Source organism: Carcharodon carcharias, chromosome 2, assembly GCF_017639515.1.
Source record: "Carcharodon carcharias isolate sCarCar2 chromosome 2, sCarCar2.pri, whole genome shotgun sequence".
Lineage (NCBI taxonomy): Eukaryota > Metazoa > Chordata > Chondrichthyes > Lamniformes > Lamnidae > Carcharodon > Carcharodon carcharias.
Window position 1 is genome coordinate 158,837,735 of NC_054468.1, and position 22,044 is coordinate 158,859,778.

Genomic DNA, 22,044 nt, shown 5'->3' on the forward strand with positions numbered 1-22,044 from the left:
GCTTTTCATGCCGTATCATCCCAATCCAGCCTCATCAACCATACGCCACAGGAAACACGCCGTCTCGCTGATGGGCAGCCTCTGAGTTGCCCGCCACGGTATTACTTCACCATTTCCTCACTCCGGGTGCCATATCTAAACTGAAACCGCCCGCACAGTTCTCAATCCTTGAAGCCCAGGACTGCTCCAGTGAAGACATGGCCCTGAAAGCCAAGAAGTGTTCAGTGACCCATCACTGGAATGCCTTTTAGAGGCCTGATGTGATGTCCTCTACCCCAGTCCTGGCCGCAGGAAGTCCAGCAATCCCACTACTCTGCCTTGAGAGACAGTGGCAGTGATGGTCAGTGCCAATGCTGCATGGAAGAAGTTGGCCATCCAGAAAGAGGATGAATGATCTCATCCGTACTGCCAGGGTAGACCAACCATCTCAGCATGATAAACTATCACACTCACAAGCCCATCACACATTCACCACTCACTCACGCACACCCTCACATCTCCATCTGGCCTCATCACCTCTGGAGACTGCCTCCTCAGTCCTCATCATCTTGAGGCCAGTTGTACAGATCAACATATGTGTGTCCCCACACACACCCTTGGGCACCTCCCTTCCCCAGTACAGCCCTCACCCTGCAGCCTGTTCCTTTGCCTGAGGCCACTTCCCTCCTTTCCCCAAGCAAGCCCTAGCCCTGCAGCCATTGAAAAGCCCCCACCCTCTGCCTTACGATGGTTTGGTAGGTGGAGACCTGCATGTGACCACCCCCCAAAAGTGATATGGTGCTGCCTACAAAGTCTGCACTGATGACTGTGAGTGCTGCCCGAAGCCAGGTAGACAAACAAACCTCAAAATCCCAAGCCAATGCGCACATTGCTTATATACAGTTGTGAAACACGACGGCGTGAGTGCTCGGCTGATCCAGTGTGGGGGGATGATTCCGGAGAGCTGGTCTTATAATGATATGCAGGTATATTACAATGAAGCTCCCAATGTGCGGCGGTGGGAAACGTGGCCCGCCATCGATTGGCGGAGCAGACGACTGCAGACTGGTTTCACGATGTTGTGAAACTGATTTTTGGCCTTCCCATGATATTGTCCACTCACCTGCCATGACACCCGACACCAGCAGGCACGGAAAATTCCACCCGATAACTCGACACCCGTGCGTCGTCCTCCGATGCCTCAGAGGAGAGGTACAGTGTGGCGCATAGCCCTTCATGATCCATTGAGCAGACCATTGGCATCCAGAAGATGTGTTTCCAATGTTTTGGACTGCTCAGGTGGAGCTCTGCAGTACTCTCCAGAGAGGGTGTCCTGCATAATTATGGCCTATTGCGCCCTTCAGAACCTGGCACTTCAAAGGAGGATCCCTGGCCAGAGGGTGGCATGGAGGAGTCTGAGAGTTCCTCGGACAATGATGAGCAGAAAGGGCAAGAACCTGAAGAGGGAGGTGACGCTTAAATTCCACCTGAGGATGCCATTGAAGAAGCACGATATGGAAGACATGCCTGTGCCACACTGATAGCTACAAAATTCCAAGAGGAGTAAGGTGCATGCATGGGACATGGCCACATTCCTTCTGTCCCTTAGTGCCATGCCAGTGCACTGAAAGGCCTTTACAACCAGATACCTCAAGAGCAAGTTCAGCACCCGGACTTGCACCTTCAACCCTCATGATTCACCAGGCCCTAATCTTTGGAAAGTCAGTGACGAACTCTGTATCTGCATGCCCTGGGAAGTGAAAGTCGGCACAACAGTGCAACCGCTGAGTCAAAGGACTTGATGCAGTCATCGCCACCATAATGAAAACTTCTGATGGACCCTGAGATATGGTAACATGGTTGGAGAGACCATCATGGCTGCAGGTCTTGTGCTTTGGCACCACCAATGAAGACAGCCATCTCATTTTGAGAAACAATTACAGCTACCCCTCCAAGGCTAGTGAGCACACCTAACTCCATGTTGTCTTATAAGATGTTACTAACACAATTTTCAGACACTTCCAGGAAGGAGTTTGACACATCTCCTTGACAGAACACAAGGCTCAAGTAACTATCATGACTCAGCTACATATCACTTGAATGTGAGGCTCACAAAGAGAGGTGAACACGGTGTGGGAACATGGCTCTCCCTTGCAATAAAAGGGCACTTGGATGCATATACACAATACTTTTAAATGACAAGATCATTCTTATGTGCGGCAAATGTATTTACAAAGCTGCATGATATATACTGTGATTGAACACCCATGACTCAGAAGTGATGTCAAAGTTTCTTAATTTTTCTATGCCTACGCGCATCCCTGACATCCACAGCAGAGCTGGTGGCAGCCTACTGACTGCTACGCCCTGTTGTCTTTGATGATTTTGGTTGGCATCCTCTAGAGGGCCAAGACCTGGAAGTCCCCAGCCTGTGTTGGGTCTCCTGCTGTGGGGCAGGTGCACCCTCCTCGGCCTGTACAGCTGGAGGTGATGGAGTCATAGTCAGAGGGGATTGAGATCGCTGGGCACTCTTGGAGTCACCTAGGTGGATGGCCCCAGGGTTCCCAGCTGCAGGTCTTCCTCCCTATGGATGCTTGAGGGCCCCTGCCTGATTCCCTGAGCAGAAGGGACTCCTGGAGGGAGTTCAAGGTACCCCGCTTGCTTCTCACCCAGCCATTGATGGATCCCACCAATGCCTATAGCGATGGAGTGCAGGTCTGAGGACAAATCCAGCAGGATCTGCTGGACCAAGGTCTCCAAGGTGGCTGCCACCCTTCCCATGGAAACCTTGAGGCACTGGCATGTTGGAGCCACGACATCAGACAGAACACGAATGGACTTTTCCATTCTTCGCTTTAGTCTGTTGACTGCCTCTCACAACTCTACCTGATGTTCCGCCAACTGTCGTCGCATCTCCAGCATATTAGAGACGGTTCATCATCTGACTCAGACTCAGCAGGTGCCTGATCTCCAGTAGTCCTCTGAGTGCCAGAGACCTGGGCTGTCATTGCCTCCGACTGCTGCAGAGACGTGTCACTGAAGTGTTCCCTAGAACGTGACCCTGAGCATAGTCTAGATCCATGACTCACTGAGATGTGTGACTCTGCACTGGTGGAGGGTGCAGGTGAATGCAATAATGGTTCTTCCTCTGATGCATCCTCGGCATCCTCCTCTGAGGTGGTCTGGGGGCTGGGGCTTATGATAGCTCTGGTAGCCTATCTGGGCCTGCTGGTGCTCGTAAGAGAGAGAAAACATTTAGTTCGTAATCAGGCAGAATGCAACATTGCATGTCACTCACTGTGATTATCAGGATGAAATCAACTAATGGAGGGTTCTTCCATATTGGTTTGCTGAGGCTGATCTCGTCTTCCCCTCGGGAGCGATCTCTGTCCTCGCCCGCCAACTTGGCATCTTCCTCAAAGTGGGTCAGCTCCTGGATGGCTGCTGTTTCTCCTCTATGACCCTGTGGTTGTGAGCGGGCTTGGCCTACATGAAGATAAATAGAATTGAATGTGATGAGAAGAGATGAAGGAGAGATTGGGAAGCATGCATGCCTGCTATATGTGCTGAGCCTTGCCCAGTAAGTGATGGGGATAGAGTTTGTGCAGTATGGTGGATGAGATGCTGGTGATGTTAAAGTGTCCGTGAGACAATCAGTGCTGATCTCTTTCCGGCTAATATTGTGTGAGATCCCTGAGCAGTGTAACCCTTTGAGTGTATAATGTCATTATGGGAGTGTGAGATTGGAGTGTGCTGAAGGTTGACTTACCCTGGCAGAGGGGATAAGATCATTCATCCTCTTCCCACACTGGATTGCGTTTCTCAGGCGGGTGCCTGATGAGCTGACCTCCCTTGCAACCACTTCCCTGGCCGGCGGGGTGAAGTTGGTGGGCCTCCTTTAGCCATCCCTCAGATAGAGAACATCCTGATGCTGGTGGACTCCACAGATGAGGGCTTCAAGGGAGTCATTGCTGAATCTCGGTGCAGCTTTCTTCCTCAGTGCAGGCATTCCAAGACATTTCTTGACAACTTGCTGACCTGCTGAGAGTAATGTGTGTGTTCGGGTGGCGTTCAAATGCAGCACCCAGACCTTCAACCGCATTAGATAGCAGCAGGGCAGATGATTCAGTTCCTGCCCCGCCACATGATTCAGAGAGCTACTCACATGCATAATTAATGAGCTTCCAAGCATGAACTCGGGCGTGAGTTTCCGGCCCGTTGCCCAGCGGGAAGTGAGCCGTGTAACCCGCCCACCACCGGACTGAACCTCTGGAAGGGAAAATTCTGCCCTAAGAGTGAAAAATGGCAATTTATGAGTTTATTGAATTCTAAGTGATTGCATTCTGAGGGTCTTCAACAGCACACATAAGAACATAAGAAATAGGAACAGGAATAGACAATTCGGCCCCTCGAGCCTGCTCTGCCATTCAATAAGATCATGGCTGACCATCTTGTGTTTCGATTTCCACATTCCCATCTAACCCCAAAACCCTTTGATTTCCTTGCCTAACAAGAATCTATCTACCTCTGCTTAAAAATAGTCAATGACCCCAGCTCCACCACCTTCGGAGGCAGAGAATTCCAGTCGCACAACCCTCTGAGAAAAAAATTATCCTGATCTCTGGAGAAGTGTATGGTCACTGACAACAACTTCTGGATTTTCGCATTTAACTCTGCATGTGCAGATTTCAGAAATTGTCAGTTTCAGAGGAGTAATAGCAGCAAATGTAAGTCTTCAAAATACAGCCAGATCAAATTGTTTACACCTCACAAAAGTATAATGAGGAAAGCATGCTCCTAGTGTGTCCTGTTGCTTAGCTTCATTTTAAGACATCAGTCTATTTTCATCATCATCTTGCCTTGATGTCAAGCCAGTATGTACTCTCTGATGAATTAGAAATAGGTTTGTTGTTTCGTATACTTCAGCTACCTGAAAATCAGATCTATAAGATAAACGTTCTTAAGTTGAAAAAGTTGATTTTTAAGCAATCTTTTAGCTCCTGGTTACATACGAACATACGAATTAGGAGCAGGAGTAGGCCACTCGGCCCCTCGAGCCTGCTCTGCCATTCAGTAAGATCATGTCTGATCTGAATGTAACCTCAACCCCACATTCCTGCCTACCCCCAATAACCTTCCACTCCCTTGTTAATCAAGAATCTATCTCTGCCTTAAAAATATTCAAAGACTCTGCTTTCACCACCTTTTGAGGAAGAGAGTTCCAAAGACACTCAACCCTCTAAGAGAAAAAAAATTCCTCCTCATCTCTGTCTTAAATGAGCAATCCATTATTTTTAAACAGCTCTAACTGATTCATACAGGCTACCTCTCATATTCATGCTATTTCATTTAAATTGAAAACTTTAATTGTCTTTTCCCCTCCCACTCTAAAATTAATTTTTTCCCATTGGCAGCTGTAGACTGACTTTAGTACCCTGATAACCTTAGTGATCTAACAATGTAATCACATTACAATTTAGTGTAGGTGCAAAGCAGTTATGGCTTTACAGAGATAGGAAACCTGTGGACTGTTGTCAGTGACGGCAGTTGTCCCTTAATTCAATTCAGGGTTACGAGTTTCTGCCAGGGGTCTTCATGTGACTGAACAGGCCGATTCTCAACCCGCATATCTTTGGACACATGGGGCTGGACATCCCACGAGATAGTGGAATCCAAAGGGTAGGATTTGCTTCCTTATCTCCTTTCTTGAAGATAGTTACTGAAGTCAGAGATGGGGGCCCTAGGAGGTCACATATTTCAGCATCATTTTAATTGAGCTAGTCCTGGTAAAGATAATGCTTGAACCCAATGGTCTGGGTACAGGAGCCTAGTACAGCTGACTTTATTTGATCCCACTGTTCTGGAATTGAGTTGGATTTGTGAAGATTTTCCAGATTGGTCATGAGCTTTACGTGGAATTTTTTTCATTGGTCAGGCTGCTTTAGGGCTGAGACATTGATCTCTTTCGTTTTGGACATTTGGGCTTTGCAATATCTTGGTGCTAAGTGGATGTTCATCACTGATCGAACATATCAAAGATCTGTCCAGCAGGCATCCGCACGAAACGAATGATACAGACATCACTTGGATTTTTGATCCGAACAATGACACAATCCACATGCCAATACTTTGATCTAGGATGCTTCCATTTGACTTTGTATTTATCCTTCTGGAGGAAGAGGGTGTTTGCTATAATCAAGCTATGCTGAGCACATTTTGACAGCAGGAGGATGCCATTTACATTGGCTTTTCCCACCCTGTTTTATCCCAATGTTGGCATTGGAGTCATGGCCAACACTGGGATTCAAGTTCCCTGGAAGCCTGATCTTTTCTTCTTTTGGGATGGTAGTGAGAACTTCATCAAGTCCAGAATAGAAATTTTCCTTAACAGTTCTGATAAGAGTGGCATAATGATTACAGCTGAGCTGAAGGTGAAATGTCATGAGTCTTTAATTTATACAACTGGGGAGTTCTGGCAGTGCATCTAAGATCCTAATCCAGATGGCAAAACCAACTCTGTGGACACAAGAGTCGCTGTCAGCCTTTCCTTTCCAGTAGAAGGCCTATCCCTCTGCTTGTTCCTTCAGCTGCCTCTCACCATGAAGGCAGGTCTCACTGAGGACATAGATTTCAATTTAGAGCCGATAGCTTGTGTCATAAGATTGCAATTAGTCTTTCTGGACAGTCACTTTGGAGATTATTCATGAGTGTTCTAACATTCTAAGTGGCAAAAATTTAATGCATTGTTTCATTGACCCCAACAATGGTGATCCTGCAGGGTGTCGTTCTCCATCCATGAGAAAGTGGGACAGCCTATTTTTAGGGCATCTTTTCTAGCCCCCTCCTGATTTGGGGTGAGCAGTAGATATCTTAAAGAGGGCTGCTCAGTCACAAATGCTGCTGCCCAAAGACACCTCTATCCCAATGCAAGTGTCCAATGACTTTCATGCATCTGTTGCCTGTGTGCAAATTCTTCACTGGGGACTTCCAGGTTCTGCCTCCATTGCCAGTTCTCCAACACCACAGGACCTGGCAAATGGACCCTTGGTAGAAGCCTGGGCGTGACTTTGTTTAACATGGGGACCTGATACGTCTTCCCTGTCCACGCCATCTTCACAGGTTAGTGGTCAGATTTTGGTGATGTGTCAAACCACGATAACCGAGCCACCTTGCTGCTGCAGCTTTCCCATACCTTCGCAGCCAGTGAGACACACAGTTCTTCTTCATCTGTTCCGCCGCTGAGAGCCCTACCAGTAGCAAGGAACTTCCGACGGCATCACTCAAGGAACCGTCTGAGCACACAAGCCCCTCCACCATGTCAAGGTGGTGATCCACAGGATCTGTAGACTATATGTCCAGTGTGAAGCACAGTGGAGCAACTTCTCCTTTTATGTTGAACCCTGTTTGCAAGTTTCCTACTTTAAATGCATGCATGGTCTTCAGTTGAGAACAACAGTGTACTCAGGAAGTGATACACCACACAGTTGGAATGCTCTGCTCTCATACGTTCTCAAGGTTCACATATGAAGAATGTGCACATGCAAGATATAAAGTGCACATGAAAGTGAACTCTGGAAGAAGTTAACATTGCAGGAAAGACAATGGAAATAAGAAAATATTTGAACACAGTCCCTTTGGGAGAGGTGAGAGTCTAAATCTCTGTTATCCAGTTTCTGGTGGTCTTTTTTTAAAAGATTTTGTTTGAAATATAAAGAACAAAGAATGCTGGAAAAATCTCAGGAACTCAATTTTAATTTTGATGAAAGTTTATTGATCTAAAATATTAATGCTGTTTCTGTCTCCACAGACCCTGCTAGAATCACTGAGCGTTTCCAGCATTTTCTGGTTTTATTTCAGATTTCAGACACCTGCAGTACTTTGCAATTGTATTTTAAATATAGCATTTTTTAAACAGAATCAAATTCTTATGTTTGAATTACATAAAACATTCTTCCAGTTTAAATATGAACGTATATGACAATAATCCACTTCATAACAACCAGCTGTTAAAGTCTGGAATTGATTCACAGCTATTTTGTTAATTGTTATTTCTAATGTTTTAGTTGTATAAAAGTTCAAAACATGCTGGAATATATTGTGAACAGATGCAATTTTATACAAATGTTTTTGTCCTTCCTAGAATTTTATTTCCTGAAGCTCAGAGATTACAACTAACAGAACGAATGCTGTGTACTGCAGACGTCGACCCGACACTCCGCCCAGGTGAACTTTCTATACCGCAGTTCAGGGCTCTTTGTGATGCGTATAGCCAACTGTGCAACGAAAACCAAAATCTTTTCACTTACAACTTCAGAGAAGAATTGCGACAAAAGAAGCTTTTACGTAAAGAAAAAAAATCACATTGAGGGATACGCGATAAGTGAAAGCTGAGAAGCCCAGGAACTGGATATCTGTGTTGGGGCGAAAGCTACATCACTAACTGCTTTAAAATTGACATTCATTAAAAAATGTATTTAAGAGCAGCTTTATGACTAGTCTGATTCATCATCATCCCAATAAGATGCTTCTGTTGGGACTGTTTACATTTTCCTTGGGCAAAGCAATATGCATTTGAAACGGAAGGGGTTGGAAACTTTTAGGGACTGCAACAAATTAGTTTGTTCTTTCGTTGGTTTTGCAGCGTGGTAGGCAACAGCATGGGGAAGCTCTGGAAGTGAATACTGTGATAAATTATTACAAGAGCATAGGGCAGTAATTTAAACTGCATAACCAATGACACAGAATTTTGTACTCGTTTTAACACATTTTGATCTTTTTTAAAATACCAAATGATCAATTTTGTTTGATAATTTGGGTTCATGGCTGTAGCTACCCACACAGTGAGATATCGGTACCTGAAAAGAAACTGCTGAAATTTGTAAAGGATGAAAGTGGTGAAATTTCAGCAAGAGGGGCATCAAAGCAGCGAGAGTTCAGTGAGAGGGGCCATGAAAGCAGCGAGAGTTCAGCGACAGGGGCCATGAAAGCGGTGTGTTTGGCGAGAGAGGTTAGCTACCGCTGCCGCCTCCTGGGGAGAGTCAAAGTCACGTTTTGAAGCAGAAATCGAGGCGTGAGATCACAAGGAATCAGGTAAGTGATTGGCTGGTGAACATTTCATACTTATCTTGTCTAAACTAGGAAATTTAAATAGTGGTAAGTAGGACGTTTATTGAAATAATAAGTGTATAAGCACAAGCAAGACTAGATGCATTAATTAAAAATTCAATTAAGGAAATAATTAATTAGTTAATTAAAATGCAATAAAGATGGCAGGACTTGGTTCCAGAAGGGCAGTCCCTTAGGGTAGGGTCTTCTGATTTGATTCATGGTCAGGGACAAGAGGGTTTGACTGCGAGTGAGGCATGTGTGGGGATGCAATAGGTAGAAGTGGAGGAGCCTCAACTGTTGCAATTGTTTAACAGTTTTGAGGCTCTTTCAGTTTGTATGGATGAGAGCAGGGGCTACAGGGTGGATGAGTGAACTGACCATGGCACTGTTGGAAGGCATTCAAACATTAAGAATGCAATGGGAGTAGGAGATAATATAGTTGACAGATAGACACAGTTGTATGCAGCCGAGAGCCGGAGCCCAGACAGCCATGTTGCCTGTCCAGTGCCAGGGTTCGGGACATCTGCTCATGGCTGGAGAGGAACCTGCAGTGGGAGGGAGGGTATCCAGTTGTCATGGTCCATGTGGGTACCAATGACATATATAGGACCAGGGAGGAGCTTCTGCATAGGGAGCTTATAAGATTCCCAAGGTGAATTTTACTACACCGATTGAAAACCAAAATGGCTTTGTGAATTGCTATGATTTTCTGGAAAGGAATGTTTATCCTTGATTGATCTGTAACAATTAACCAAGGCTAGGTTAATTGCATTAGCAGAAAAATTAGAGTTAGGAGTTAAAAGCAGGGGCCAAGAAAGCAGAAATAATTGAGGTAACAACCTATCATCTGGGATTGGAAGAAGAAAAAGTTAATGCAGATAGCAATTCAGTTGAATTAGATAGAATTCAGTTGCAAATGAAGCAGCTTGAAATAGAAAAAGAAATGGAAATGAAGAAGCTCGAATCAGGAAAAAGAGGAAAAAGGAAGAGAAAGAGCAAAAGAAATGGAAATGTGAAAGTTTGGACTTGAGCTCCAGAGAGAGTGGTTAGCAAGGGAGGAAAGAGATAAGGAAAGAGAGTTTCAAAGAGAAAGAAATTAGGCAGCATGAACTGGCTCGTGAAAAGCTTAGGTTACAGAGCAAAGGAGAGTCTAGTAGATCGTATGAGGCATCAAGTCCCATTCGGACCTTTGATAGAACAAAGATTCTTTGTCCATTTACTAAATTCACTGAAGACAGGGTTGAGAGATATTTTATCTCATTTGAAAAGGTGGCTAACCAACTTAAGGATACATGGACTCTCATTTTGCGAAGTGTATTGGGTTGGGAAGGCTATGGATGTGTATTCTAGCCTTTCAGAAGAACAATCTTCAAATTATGAGGTCGTTAAAATTGCAGCACTTAATACTTACGAGGTGGGCCCTGAAGCATATCCGTTGAAATTTTGGCCTATAAATAAAAGACTGAATGAAATGTCTGTAGAATTTGCTAGGGAGAAAGAAATGTTGTGAGACTGGTGGTTTTGATCCCTGAAGTTAGAACAAAAGTATGGAATGTAAGGGACCTAATGATAATGGAAAAATTTCAAAATAGTATCCCAGTAGCTATTGGATCTTACTTGGAAGACCAAAGGGTTTCTTTGGTATGGGAAGCAGCTGTTCTGGCAGATGGGTATGATATATCACATAGGCTGTGGGGGAAATCGATCTCCAGTTGGAAATCCACTGGGATGCTGGAGGAACAGAGAAGCTTTGTGGAGAAGGCAGAAGATGTTCCAGTCAAGAAAAATGATAGGTTAGAGGATAAAAGTGATGTAAAGAAATCATTATGCTTTTTTTGTTGTAAGACAGGACATCTCAAAGCCCATTATTGGAAGCTGAACAGTAAATTGGTGGCAGTAATAAGAACACTTAAGGATTCTGTAGAAAGGCTTACCAGAAAAGAAAATGGGTGTTAAAATCATAGCAATAGTATAGGTGAAATGTGTTCTCTCAGTATCTCCTAGAAAGGGGATATGGCACAGGATGGTCAAGGTGATTCTCCCTTAAATACTGCTAAAGGGAATCAAGCTACTGGAAGTTCTAAATGTTTTGCCTTGAAGGGAGACGTGTTCCTTTACTGTTCGAACAAAAGAAGTAAACAAATTAATATCTTGAGAGATACTGGGGCAGATTAGTCATTGATGGTGGCTGATGACGCAATTTGTGTCCCAGATAGTTTGATAAAGGAAAAAGTATTAATGGGGGTAATAATGGCATTTATGAACCTGTTCCTTTGTGTAAAGTAAATTTACAAAGTGACTTAGTAAACGGTATTGTTACTGTGGGAGTTGTTCCTAGTTTACCTATGGAAGGGATAGATTTTATTCTGCGTAATGATTTAGCTAGTGTAGACAGTCAATGACTGTATTGCAGCAGGTACTTGATCATGTTGATCTTACTAAACTCCTAAAAATTACTGTGACCAAACATGAGAAGTTTATTGCCGATAATGAGCAATTGAAGGAAAATCTAATCAGTGTAGGGAACCAACTTTCTCACACGGAAATGAACTGAAGGCCCATGTGAAATTATTAAGCTTGTATAAGGGTTTTGCAGATAATTCTGAAACAAAGACAACTAAATTCACCAGGGTATTTACTAAACTGAATGAGAAGATTAATAAGCTTGGAAAAGAAGTGAGTAAACAACTACTTGGATAAAATTGTGAAAGAAGTGAAAAAAGCTTCTATTTTTGAAACATTAGGGGGGAAAATATGAACGTGTTCAGAGACTGTAGCATATATCTTCAATAAACTAGAAAATGACTTGAGTAAAGAGAGAAATAGTCCCTCAGTGCAAACTTATTCATCTGGTGTTGATCAAAACAATGAAAAGAGAAAATCTGTTATGGAAGAAATGAGTGAGGAAGATAATTTTGAAGTTGGTTGCTGATCAGACTTACACGGTGTCTGTCACAAAGATAAAGGACCCATTGAAGGCACGTTTCCCTTAACAGAGGAGGAGAGTAAGAAAAATCCCATGTTCTTGAGAAACCTAGGTAAAACTCATTTGTATCACATGATATGACTGATATGCATCTATATTTGTAGAGGGGAAGACCATCAGAGACCTGGTTTGCAGTCACACCAGCAAGGTTGAAAACCCTAGCCCAAAATAGAAACAAGCTGGTCAAGATGTTTCTAAAGAAATCTTTAATGTATCTTCACTATGTTTGATTGACCATGAAAATATTACGGCCAAAAATAACACATAATTGTTGGTGTTCTATTCAGAGTTTAAAGAAAGGGGTGTAGGAGAAAAGGCAAATTCCGAGTTATGATAATTCTATGATATTTAAATCCTGCTAATCCTAGTTGTTACATGTATTGATTTTTATTTTGGTTAAACCTTTGTAACTTTATAATTCGATATGTGTAATTGTGAAACAAAATTAAAATTTTATCTGTATAGTGTGTGAAAGCTATTCGTTAGAAGTTTATGATGATAAGTATTCCTTATAAAGAAATTGTAAAGCCATTGTAAAGAAACTTTCATCATAATGAAGCTTTTTTTCAAGAGGGAGAACAAAAGGAAGAAATAATGGGGCGCCTAAGAAAGGCATTGCAATTATCATAGGTGATTTTAATCTACATATAGATTGGATGAAGGTAGCCTGGAAGATGAGTTTTTAGAGTGTTTTTGGGACAATTTCTTAGAGTAGCATGTTCTAGAGCCAACCAGAGAGCAGGTTATTTCAGACCTGCTAGTGTGTAATGAAGTGGGATTAATTAATGACCTCATAGTAAAGGAGCCTATAGGTAGCAGTGATCATAACATGATTGAATTTTGCATTCAGTTTCAGGAAGAAAAGCTGGGGTCTAAGACTAGTGTTTTAAACTTGAACTATTTTCCCAGTTCACCTTAAACGGCTCAGTTTTCATATCTATGCCTTTGTTTAAGGATAGGTCATGAGAAATGTAGTGGCAGACATTTAAGGAGATACTTCATAATGTTCAGCATAAATACATTTCAGTGAGGAGGAAAGACTCCAGGAGATGCATGCACCATCTGTGGCTAAGTAAGAAAGTTAAAGATAGTATCAAATTGAAAGAAAGAACATACAATTCTGTGAAGATTATGATAGGTCAGAAGATTGGATAGAATTTAAAAAACAGGAAATATTGACTAAAAAAATGAGGGAGAAATTAGAGTATGAGAGAAAGCTAGCTAGAAATATAAAAACAGATAGCAAGGGCTACAAATAATTAAAAAGGAAAAGAGTAGCTAAAGTGAGTGTGGGTCCTCTAGAGAGAGAGCCTGGGGAATTAATAATGGGAAATAAGGAAATGGCAGAAGCATTTTGTATCACTGTAGAAGACACAAATAATATTCCAGAAATACATGTAAATCAAGAGGTGAAAGGGAGGGAGGAACTTAGTACACTTGCCTGGTGATTGTTTTGAGAAAACTATTGGGTGGAATTTTCCATTTTTGAAACTAAGGACGGAATCTTCCCAGATTTGCACTGTGTAGTAGTGAGCAGGAAAAATGACATTTTAGTCCCTGGCTGCAACGGCAGGTTTTCACATTATTGTCCCAATCCCACCTCATTAAACATGCATTCCCGGGACACACACTGTTTCGATGGCGGACAGGCTCCGGTTCACTCTTCACGCTGTCACCTGGCCGCTTCATCACGCTGGGAGTCTCATTTAAAGTGCAACCGCCTACACATCGCTCAGTGCTTCAGCCCATGGTGCTGCAAAGAAGGCATGGCCCCAAAAGGCAAGAAGACTGCAGCCCCCCTGGTTTAGTGACCCGACCCTCGAACACCTTTTGGATGCCATGGAGGCCCGCTGGAATGTCCTGTAACCCCTGCTCTGGTCACAGGAGGGGAAGCAACGCTACCACTCTGGCTTGATAGGTGATGGCAGTGGTGATCAGTGCTAATACTGCACAGAAGAGGTCAGCATCCAATGCACATAGAGGATGAATGATCTCATCTGTGCTACCAGGGCAAGGCAACCATCTCATCACTCTAAACACACACACTCACAAGGCCATCACACATTCACTGGCACCTCACTCACTGCCAGCTCAAGGGACATCACTACTCACTCTCACACACACACCCTCAAATCTCCATCTGGCCTGATCTCCTTTGGAGACTGCCTCCTCAGCCCTCACCATATTGAGGCCACTTTCACAGATCAACTTGTGCCACCACACACACCCGAGGATAACTCCTCCCCCTCCCTTCCCCCAATGCAGCCCGCACCCTGCAGCCTCTTCCCTTGCCTGAGGCCACTTCTTCCCCCTTCCCCAAGCAAGCCCTAGCCCTGCAGCTGTTGAAAGACCTCCTAGCTGGTCTGGTAGGTAGACGCCTGCCCATGAGCCCCCCTAGAAGTGATGTGGTGCTGTCTGCGATGCCTGGCACTGATGACTGCGAGTACTGCCCAAAGCAAGGCAGGTAAAGAAACCTTGAAATCCCAAGCGAAGTGCTGCTCAGCAGGTGCACGTTGCTTATGTACAGTTGTGAACTATGTCGGCGTGCAATCACGCTGATGTGCTCGGATGATCTATCGTAGCGGAATGATTCCGGTGAGCTAGGCTTAAAATTATATGCGGATGTATTACAATGAGGTTCCCAATATCTGATGGCGGGAAACATGGTCCATTATTGATGGGCAGAGCGGATGATTGCAAACTGGTTTCATGGCATCGTGAGACAATTTTTGGCTGCCATGCCATATTGTCTGCTCACGCTGCTAAACACTCCCAACATCAGCAGGCACAGAAATTATTCTGACCTAAGTGCCATGGCAGGTGGGTTCTGCTGCATGTTCCCTGCTGGTCAGAGTGGCAGGAATTCGCTCCCCCAATTTTGTGTTCGGAAGCTAATTAATTATGCATAGGCAAGTATCTTTCTGAATCACATTGTGGTTCGGAAACCGCCCTGCCTTATCTAATGGGGTCAGAGGTCCAGCACCATTTTTAAGTGCCATCCAAGCACAGGCATTCATTCCCTCCAGTCCAACTGTCTTCAGTAGACATCTTGCAAAGGCTGCACACAGGAAGAAGGCTGACCCCCACAATGGCATTGATATGAGGAGTGCCCAACACCGGGATGTCTCAACCCCAGGGATGGCTCCATGAAGCCTACCAACCTCACCTCACTGACTGGGAGGTGGTTGCAAGGGAGGTCAGCTCATTGGGCACCAACCCCAGAATCGCCATACAGTGCAGAAAGAGGATGAATGATCTCATCTACTCTTGTCAGGGTAAGTCAACCTTTAGCTCACAACAATCTCTCAGTCTCATTGTGGCATCATGAACTCAAGGGGCTACACTGAGCAGGGATCTCACACAATGTTAGCAGGGAATGGTCACTTGCACATCACTAGCATTTCAATATCATGCAACACTATCTCCATCCTCAGCCTTTACTGGGGAGGGCTCACCACACACACACAGGGGGCATGCATGCTTCCCAACCTCCACACCCCTTCTTAGCACATTATCTTCATGCAGGCCAAGCTTGCCCACAACAAAAGGGAAAGATCCCAGACTGGAGGAGGGACAGCCAATAATCAGGAGCTCACTCCGATCGAGGAGGATGCTGCCGAGCTGGCAGAGGAAAACAGGGATTAGTCCTGAGAGAGATTGGCCTCTCCCAGCAACCCAGTACAGATACGCAATCTGTGAGTGAGTTGATCACACCCTGACGTTCAGAGTGAGTGACATACAATCTTGTATTCAGCCTGTTCATCAACTAAATCTATCTGTTGTCTGTTAAAGGCACTTGCAGGTCACACCAGCAGGGCCAACGTTAGCCCCAGCCCACCTCAGAGGAGGATGCTGAGGAGCCATCAGAAGAAGACTGTCACTGCATTCGCCTGCACCCTCCACCAGCGCAGAGGCACACACCTTGGTGGCTCATAATTCAAGATGAGGCTCGGGGTCACATTCTGGAGAACAGCTCACAGACATGTCTCCACAACAATCGGAGACAGTGACAGCCCCGGTGCCTGGTACCCAGAGGACTGCTGAAGATCAGGCACCCGCTGAGTCTGAGTCTGATGATAAGCCTTTGCAAGTGGCTGCCAAAAAATAGCTGGAGATGCATTGACAGGTGGGGGAACGTCAGGCAGAGTTGCAAAAGGCAGTCAACAGACTGCAGCGAAGGGTGGAGGAGATCGTTCATGTCCTGACTGATGTCGTAGCTCCAACAGGTGAGCACCTTGAGGCCACCATGGGAAAGATGGCGGCGGTTGCCTTGGAGACGCTGCTTCAGCAGATCCTGCCAACTTTTGCTCAGACCTGCACTACATCCCTGTAGGCATTGGTGAAATCCATCAGTGGTGAGGCTGGGTAGGGGGAGGTGGGGCAGGGCGGGATGGGGGTGATGCTGCAGGGCACCTCAAACTCATTCCTGGTGCCCTTTCTCCTCAAGGAGTCATGGTGGGGTTCTCGGGCACCCACAGGGAGGATGTGTCTCAGCCGGGCACCCCATGGTCTTTCGGTGGGATACACCAAGGGTGTGCAGCTACTCCGAATCCTCTCTACCTGTGATCCTATCAACTCCAGCTGGTCAGGCAGAAGAGGTGTACCTGCCCAAGAGCAGGGGACCCAAATCAGGCTGGACCCTCAAGGCCTTGGCCCTCCAGAGGATATCGCCAAGGTCATCTCAGATAGCAGAGCGTAACAGTCAGCAGGCTGCCTCCACCTCAGCTGCGGATGATGGGGCTGCACCTAGACATAGCAGTAGAGTTAGAAAAACTATGAAGTTTTAACAGCATTTCTGGGTCACAGGTGTTCAATCACCTTCATGCACCTTTGCAAACACATTAGCTGTTCTTTAGGAAGGTCTCGTCATTCGAACGTGTGGTCCATATGCATCTGTGTGTCCCCATGCTGAGCTATGCTCCCACTGTGTGATTGCCTCCCTTTGTGAGCCTCACATTCATGTGATGTCTACCTGACTCATTATAGTCACTCTACCCTAGTGTTACCTCAGGGAGATGTCTCAACACTTTATTGGAAGTGTGGGCAAAATGCATTAGTAACCTCTACTCCTTACAAGACAACATCGAGGTAAAGCTCTTCAATAGCCTTGGAGGGTTAGCTGCAATTGTATCTCTTCATTGGTAGTGCGAAAGCACTAGACCTGCAGCCATGATGATCTCTCAATCAAGTGTGCATTTCAGTGTCCACTGAAGTTTCTCATTGAGGTGGCGATGACTGCATCAAGTCCTTGTGCTGTTGTGCCAACTTTCTCTTCCCTCAGCGCACGGATACAGGGTTCACCGCTGACCCAAAGATTAGTGCCTGGTGAAACTTGAGGACTGAAGGCACAAGTACAAATGCTGAACTTACTCTCAATGTAACTGGTTGTAAAGGCTTTTCAGTGCACTGGCATGGCACTAAGCGACAGAAGAAATGTGGCCCTTACTCCTCCTGGAATCTTGTGGCTATCAATGTGCCATGGGCATGACTTCCACATTGTGCTTCTTCAACAGCATTGACAAGTGGAAGCTGACCCTCATCTCCCTTCTTGATAGTACTGATCCAATGGGGGTGGAGAAGAAGAGCTCAGGGCTGCCTAGCGCAGCTTCAAGACGAGGCCTCACTTGAGGTCCATGGTCCAGGGAAGCCCCAGCAGGAACCAGAAGATGAGGAGGTTAGACCTATCCCAAGGAAACGACTCGCACAAACAAGGGTCTATGGAAGACGACTTTCCGATCTGGAGATGAGCGAAAGGCAGTGCCGCGCATGTTTGCGCTTATCCAGAGATGTGGTGGATCATACCTGCCACATTCTGTGGGAGGATCTAATGACCCTTGGGCTGGGAGGATATCCCACCGCTGCACTCAATTTTTTTGCTTGCGGTTCATTCCAGGGATCCACAGGGGACCTGTACAACATCTCTCACTTCTCAACACAACTGTATCAAGGAGGCGACAGATGCCCTCAATAATAAGGCTCATCATTACGTGAAGTTCACACTCGATGAAGCTATCCAGGCTGCTAGGTTTCTGGGGATTGCAGCTATCTCAGACTCCCCAAGAGTACAGGATGCAATTGATTTCTTTCCTTTCTTGCTCTTCATTGTCCAAGGAACACACAGCCTCCCCCATGTCTCCCTCTGACAAGGGATCCCCCCCTTTGAAGCACCAGGCTCTGAAGGACACAACAGACCATGGCTATGCGGGATCCTCTGTGGACAGTATGGCAGAGCTCCACCTGAGCAGACAAACATCAGAAGCGCATCTTCAGCATGCCAATGGTCGATGATGGATTGTGTCGAGCTATGTTCCTTATGATATCGCTCCTCCAAGGCAGTCTGAGGATAACGTCATGAGCCATCGTTTGATTGGGTATCCCTTATCCCCAAGCAGCCAACCCTGTAATTACTGAGGCTCTTTGAATATGTGAGACACCTGGGAGTAACTCAAGATGTAAGATTCCTGGGAACTCCCAGGGTACCTGGCACAAATGTGCATGATGTGCTTCTGATGATTGCACACCAGTTGAACATTCTGGGAATGGAACCTTTTCCTGTTAATGAACATCAGGGTCTGCTGCCTTGGAATGTTCAAAGCCACATGTGTAAAATCGATGCATCCCGTAGTCCAGGGAATCCTGAGATATCTAGCAGCCTGGAACGTTCAACTGGATCCATCGGCAGAATGTGGGAGATATGATCTACCACATTTCTGGACAAGCGCAGATGCGCGGAATTGTCTTTCGCTCATCTCCAGATAGGAAAGTCTTCTTTGGTAGATGCCTCCGTGGAATGGGTGTAACCTCCTCATCCTCTGGTTCCTGCTGTGGCTCCCCTGGATCATGGACCTCAAGTGGGGCTTCGTCTTGAAGCTGCGCTTCACTCCTCCATTCGATCAATATCATCAGAAAGGCAGCATTGAGCCCAGGCTCCATTATTCAATACTCCTTCTCCCTGTGGACTGATAGATGCAACAGATTAATTAACTGGGCAAATATAGTAAAACTCCCACTCGCTAACGGAAAGCCACTGTCATATCCTAGAACTGAGTCTGCGCTGCTAGCTTGTTGCTGATACAGCCTTATAGCTGAGGCACAAACTCTCAGATCTAGGTGACCGAGATGCCAACCCTGATATTTGACATCTCAATCCCACAGAGGTTGGAAGAGATTTGAAACATTCATGAAATGCACCACCTTACAAAACTTGCACGAGTAATATCTGGATGCCCTTTGACCTATTATCTGTGTCAAGAGGAGAAAGCACATTAGAGGCTTTCATTGATGATGTGGCAAATATGCAGCAGCTGTGCCTACTTCACAGGTGCCTGTATTCTCCATTATTATATTCCTCTTTGTTAATGCACAAGTGGAGCAACTGTATTGTAAAGCTAACGACTCCTGCGGTCTCTTGTTAATGCGCAGAAAAAGGCATTGACTCCAATGGCGCCTTCTCAAGGAAGTCCTCCTCTTTTCTCTCAGTTCTACTTTTATTTCAATGCTGTGATTCTAAGAAGTTTGAAGGTGCCGCTGAAGGGTGCACCCTCAAAGTCCAGCCATGTGCTCATGTACCATTACTTCGTGGATTCAAGATAGTGGTGCCCCATTTTTATTTTGAGACTAGCTTCAACCCTCCCTGTCAGTGTTCGGGTCCCTCCAATTTCCTGGAACCTCTCAATGTGCAGGTAGATCTCCCTCTGGTTATTCTCCAGCCTCCTGCAGTGACCCTGGATCCCATTGTTGTTGTGGTGGACATTCCAGCCCTCCCCGCTGAACCCCATGCCCCATGTTGACCTCATCCCTCCCCATTTCGAGGCTGTGTGCACAGTCACCTCCAGAGGAGAGCCCACCCAAGAGACCTTTGAGTATTCTCCCTGTATTAGGTTTTCCCAATTTACGGGCTGCAGATGCCTCCTCTAACCATAAGCATCCCATCTGCAGCCAGTACTGAGCCAGACAACCCTATAGCCAGCGCCTTTAAGATCATGAACACGCACCGCACACCTTATCCCAATTGAGCACAGGCCTTGCCCCTCCCTGGAGCAGAACTACAACATGTGTACCATGCCTAGCCCTGAAGCATGGCCCGCAAAGCCCCAGGACTGCCTTTAATCTCTCACTCCAACCTGTTGGCTCTAGACCAGGGACTCTGTCTTTCAATAGGCTCCCCCATTCCCTCATGATTGATCACTACAGAGTTTCCCTTCCCCCACTCCATGGATCTCTGTGCAACCCATCCCTCTTGTGCTACACTAACAGACCTATCTCCGCTCCTGTTCCTGAGTCTGCATACATCCCCTCCCATTTATACAGTTCGATTCCCAAACATCCCCTTCTGTGTCTGTGTTCGAGTCTTCCATATTGGGCTTCAGCTTCCCCCCCCCCAGGTCTCCCCTGTCTGCTTTCATTCCCTCTGCCTGCCTTCCAACCCCTCCATACTCCATGTGTCCACCATCCTCCCCTACACCCTCTTTCAACTCCTCCATACCCCATTGGCCCCATGTATCCGCCATCCTCCCCTGCCCCCTTCCCCCAGTTGCAATGCTGGTGTTTAAGGGTACAGCCCTGCTTGAGAATCGCTACACAGTGGTGTCCTCCCAGAGTACAGAGGCACACACTGTGAGCAGATCAACCCTACACATCCATCAGTGTGGTGTTCCACTGCCATTTCTAAGAAACTGGAGCAGCGCTGTTGCAGGTAGACTTTGAGTGTTGCCCTCATGTCAAAGCCATGAGTGAAATGAGGGCTGACCAATGCGTGCCACTCATTTCCAAACCTGTTTCAGACCAGCCTGAATTCCTGCTGGTGTGATGCAATTTTGGAAGGTGGAACATGATTCTGGTGAGTTGCATATTTAATGAGTATTCGTGACATGGTAACGCTTGCAAATGGAATTCCCGACACTGATCAGTGGGATACCCCACCTGTCATCAACCTGCCATGAAAGGGGTGGGTGGAAAATTCACCAATAAAGTCACCAAGGACTATCCTAGGGTCCTAAAAGAAGTGGCTGCAGAGAGAGTAGGTGCATTGGTTGTAATTTTCCAAAATTCCCTTTATTCTGGAAAAGCCCCAGCGGATTGGAAAATAGCGAATGTAACCAGACAGGAATGGGGGCAAACAAAGCAGGAAACTACAGGTCAGTTAGCCTATCATCTGTCATAGGGAAAATGCTAGAAACTTATTAAGATGGTTATAGTAGGGCACTTCAAAAATCTTATTGCAATTAAGTAGATTTGTGGAAGGGAAATAATGTTTGACTAATTTATTAAGAGTGCTTCGAGGAAGTAACATGTGGATAAAGGTGTACATGTGGTGTACTTGGATTTCCAGAAGATGCTTGATAAGGTGCCACATCAAAAGTTACTATGAAAATAAGAGCTCATGGTGTAGGGGGTAACATATTATCACAGGTAGAGGATTGGTTAGCTAACAGGAAGGAGAGTGGAGATAAATGGGATAAAAACAAAAAACTGCGGATGCTGGAAATCCAAAACAAAAACAGAATTACCTGGAAAAACTCAGCAGGTCTGGCAGCATTGGCGGAGAAGAAAAGAGTTGACGTTTCGAGTCCTCATGACCCTTCAACAGAACTGTTCTGTTGCAGGGTCATGAGGACTCGAAACGTCAACTCTTTTCTTCGCCGCCGATGCTGCCAGACCTGCTGAGTTTTTCCAGGTAATTCTGTTTTTGTTTTGGAGATAAATGGGTTATTTTTGGGTTGGCAAGCTGTAACCAGTGGATGAGTGCTGGGCCCTCAATGATTTACAATTTATATAAGTGACTTGGATGAAACGACGGAATGTATTTGCTAATGACACAAAATAGGTTAGAAAGTAAATTGTGAGCAGGACATATAAAATTTTCAAAGGGATTTGGGTAGGTTAAATCAGTGGATAAAAGATTAAGAGATGAAGTATAACGTGGGAAAAGGTGAATCCACGTTGGCAGGAAGAATTGAAAAGCAGTTTAT

At 45.5% G+C, this 22,044-nt stretch overlaps 1 protein-coding gene across 2 annotated transcripts in view; it reads left to right on the top strand.

Moving 5' to 3' along the window:
- Window positions 1-8,462, top strand: part of tfb1m (transcription factor B1, mitochondrial) — a 57,594-nt gene extending 49,132 nt beyond the window's left edge. For both annotated transcript variants that reach the window (XM_041209092.1, XM_041209100.1), the window contains exon 9: window positions 8,120-8,462. In XM_041209092.1, coding sequence (XP_041065026.1) covers window positions 8,120-8,345 — 226 coding nt within the window. In that variant the 3' untranslated portion in view covers window positions 8,346-8,462. The remainder of the gene's footprint in view (window positions 1-8,119) is intronic.
- The last annotated feature ends 13,582 nt before the right edge of the window (window positions 8,463-22,044 follow it).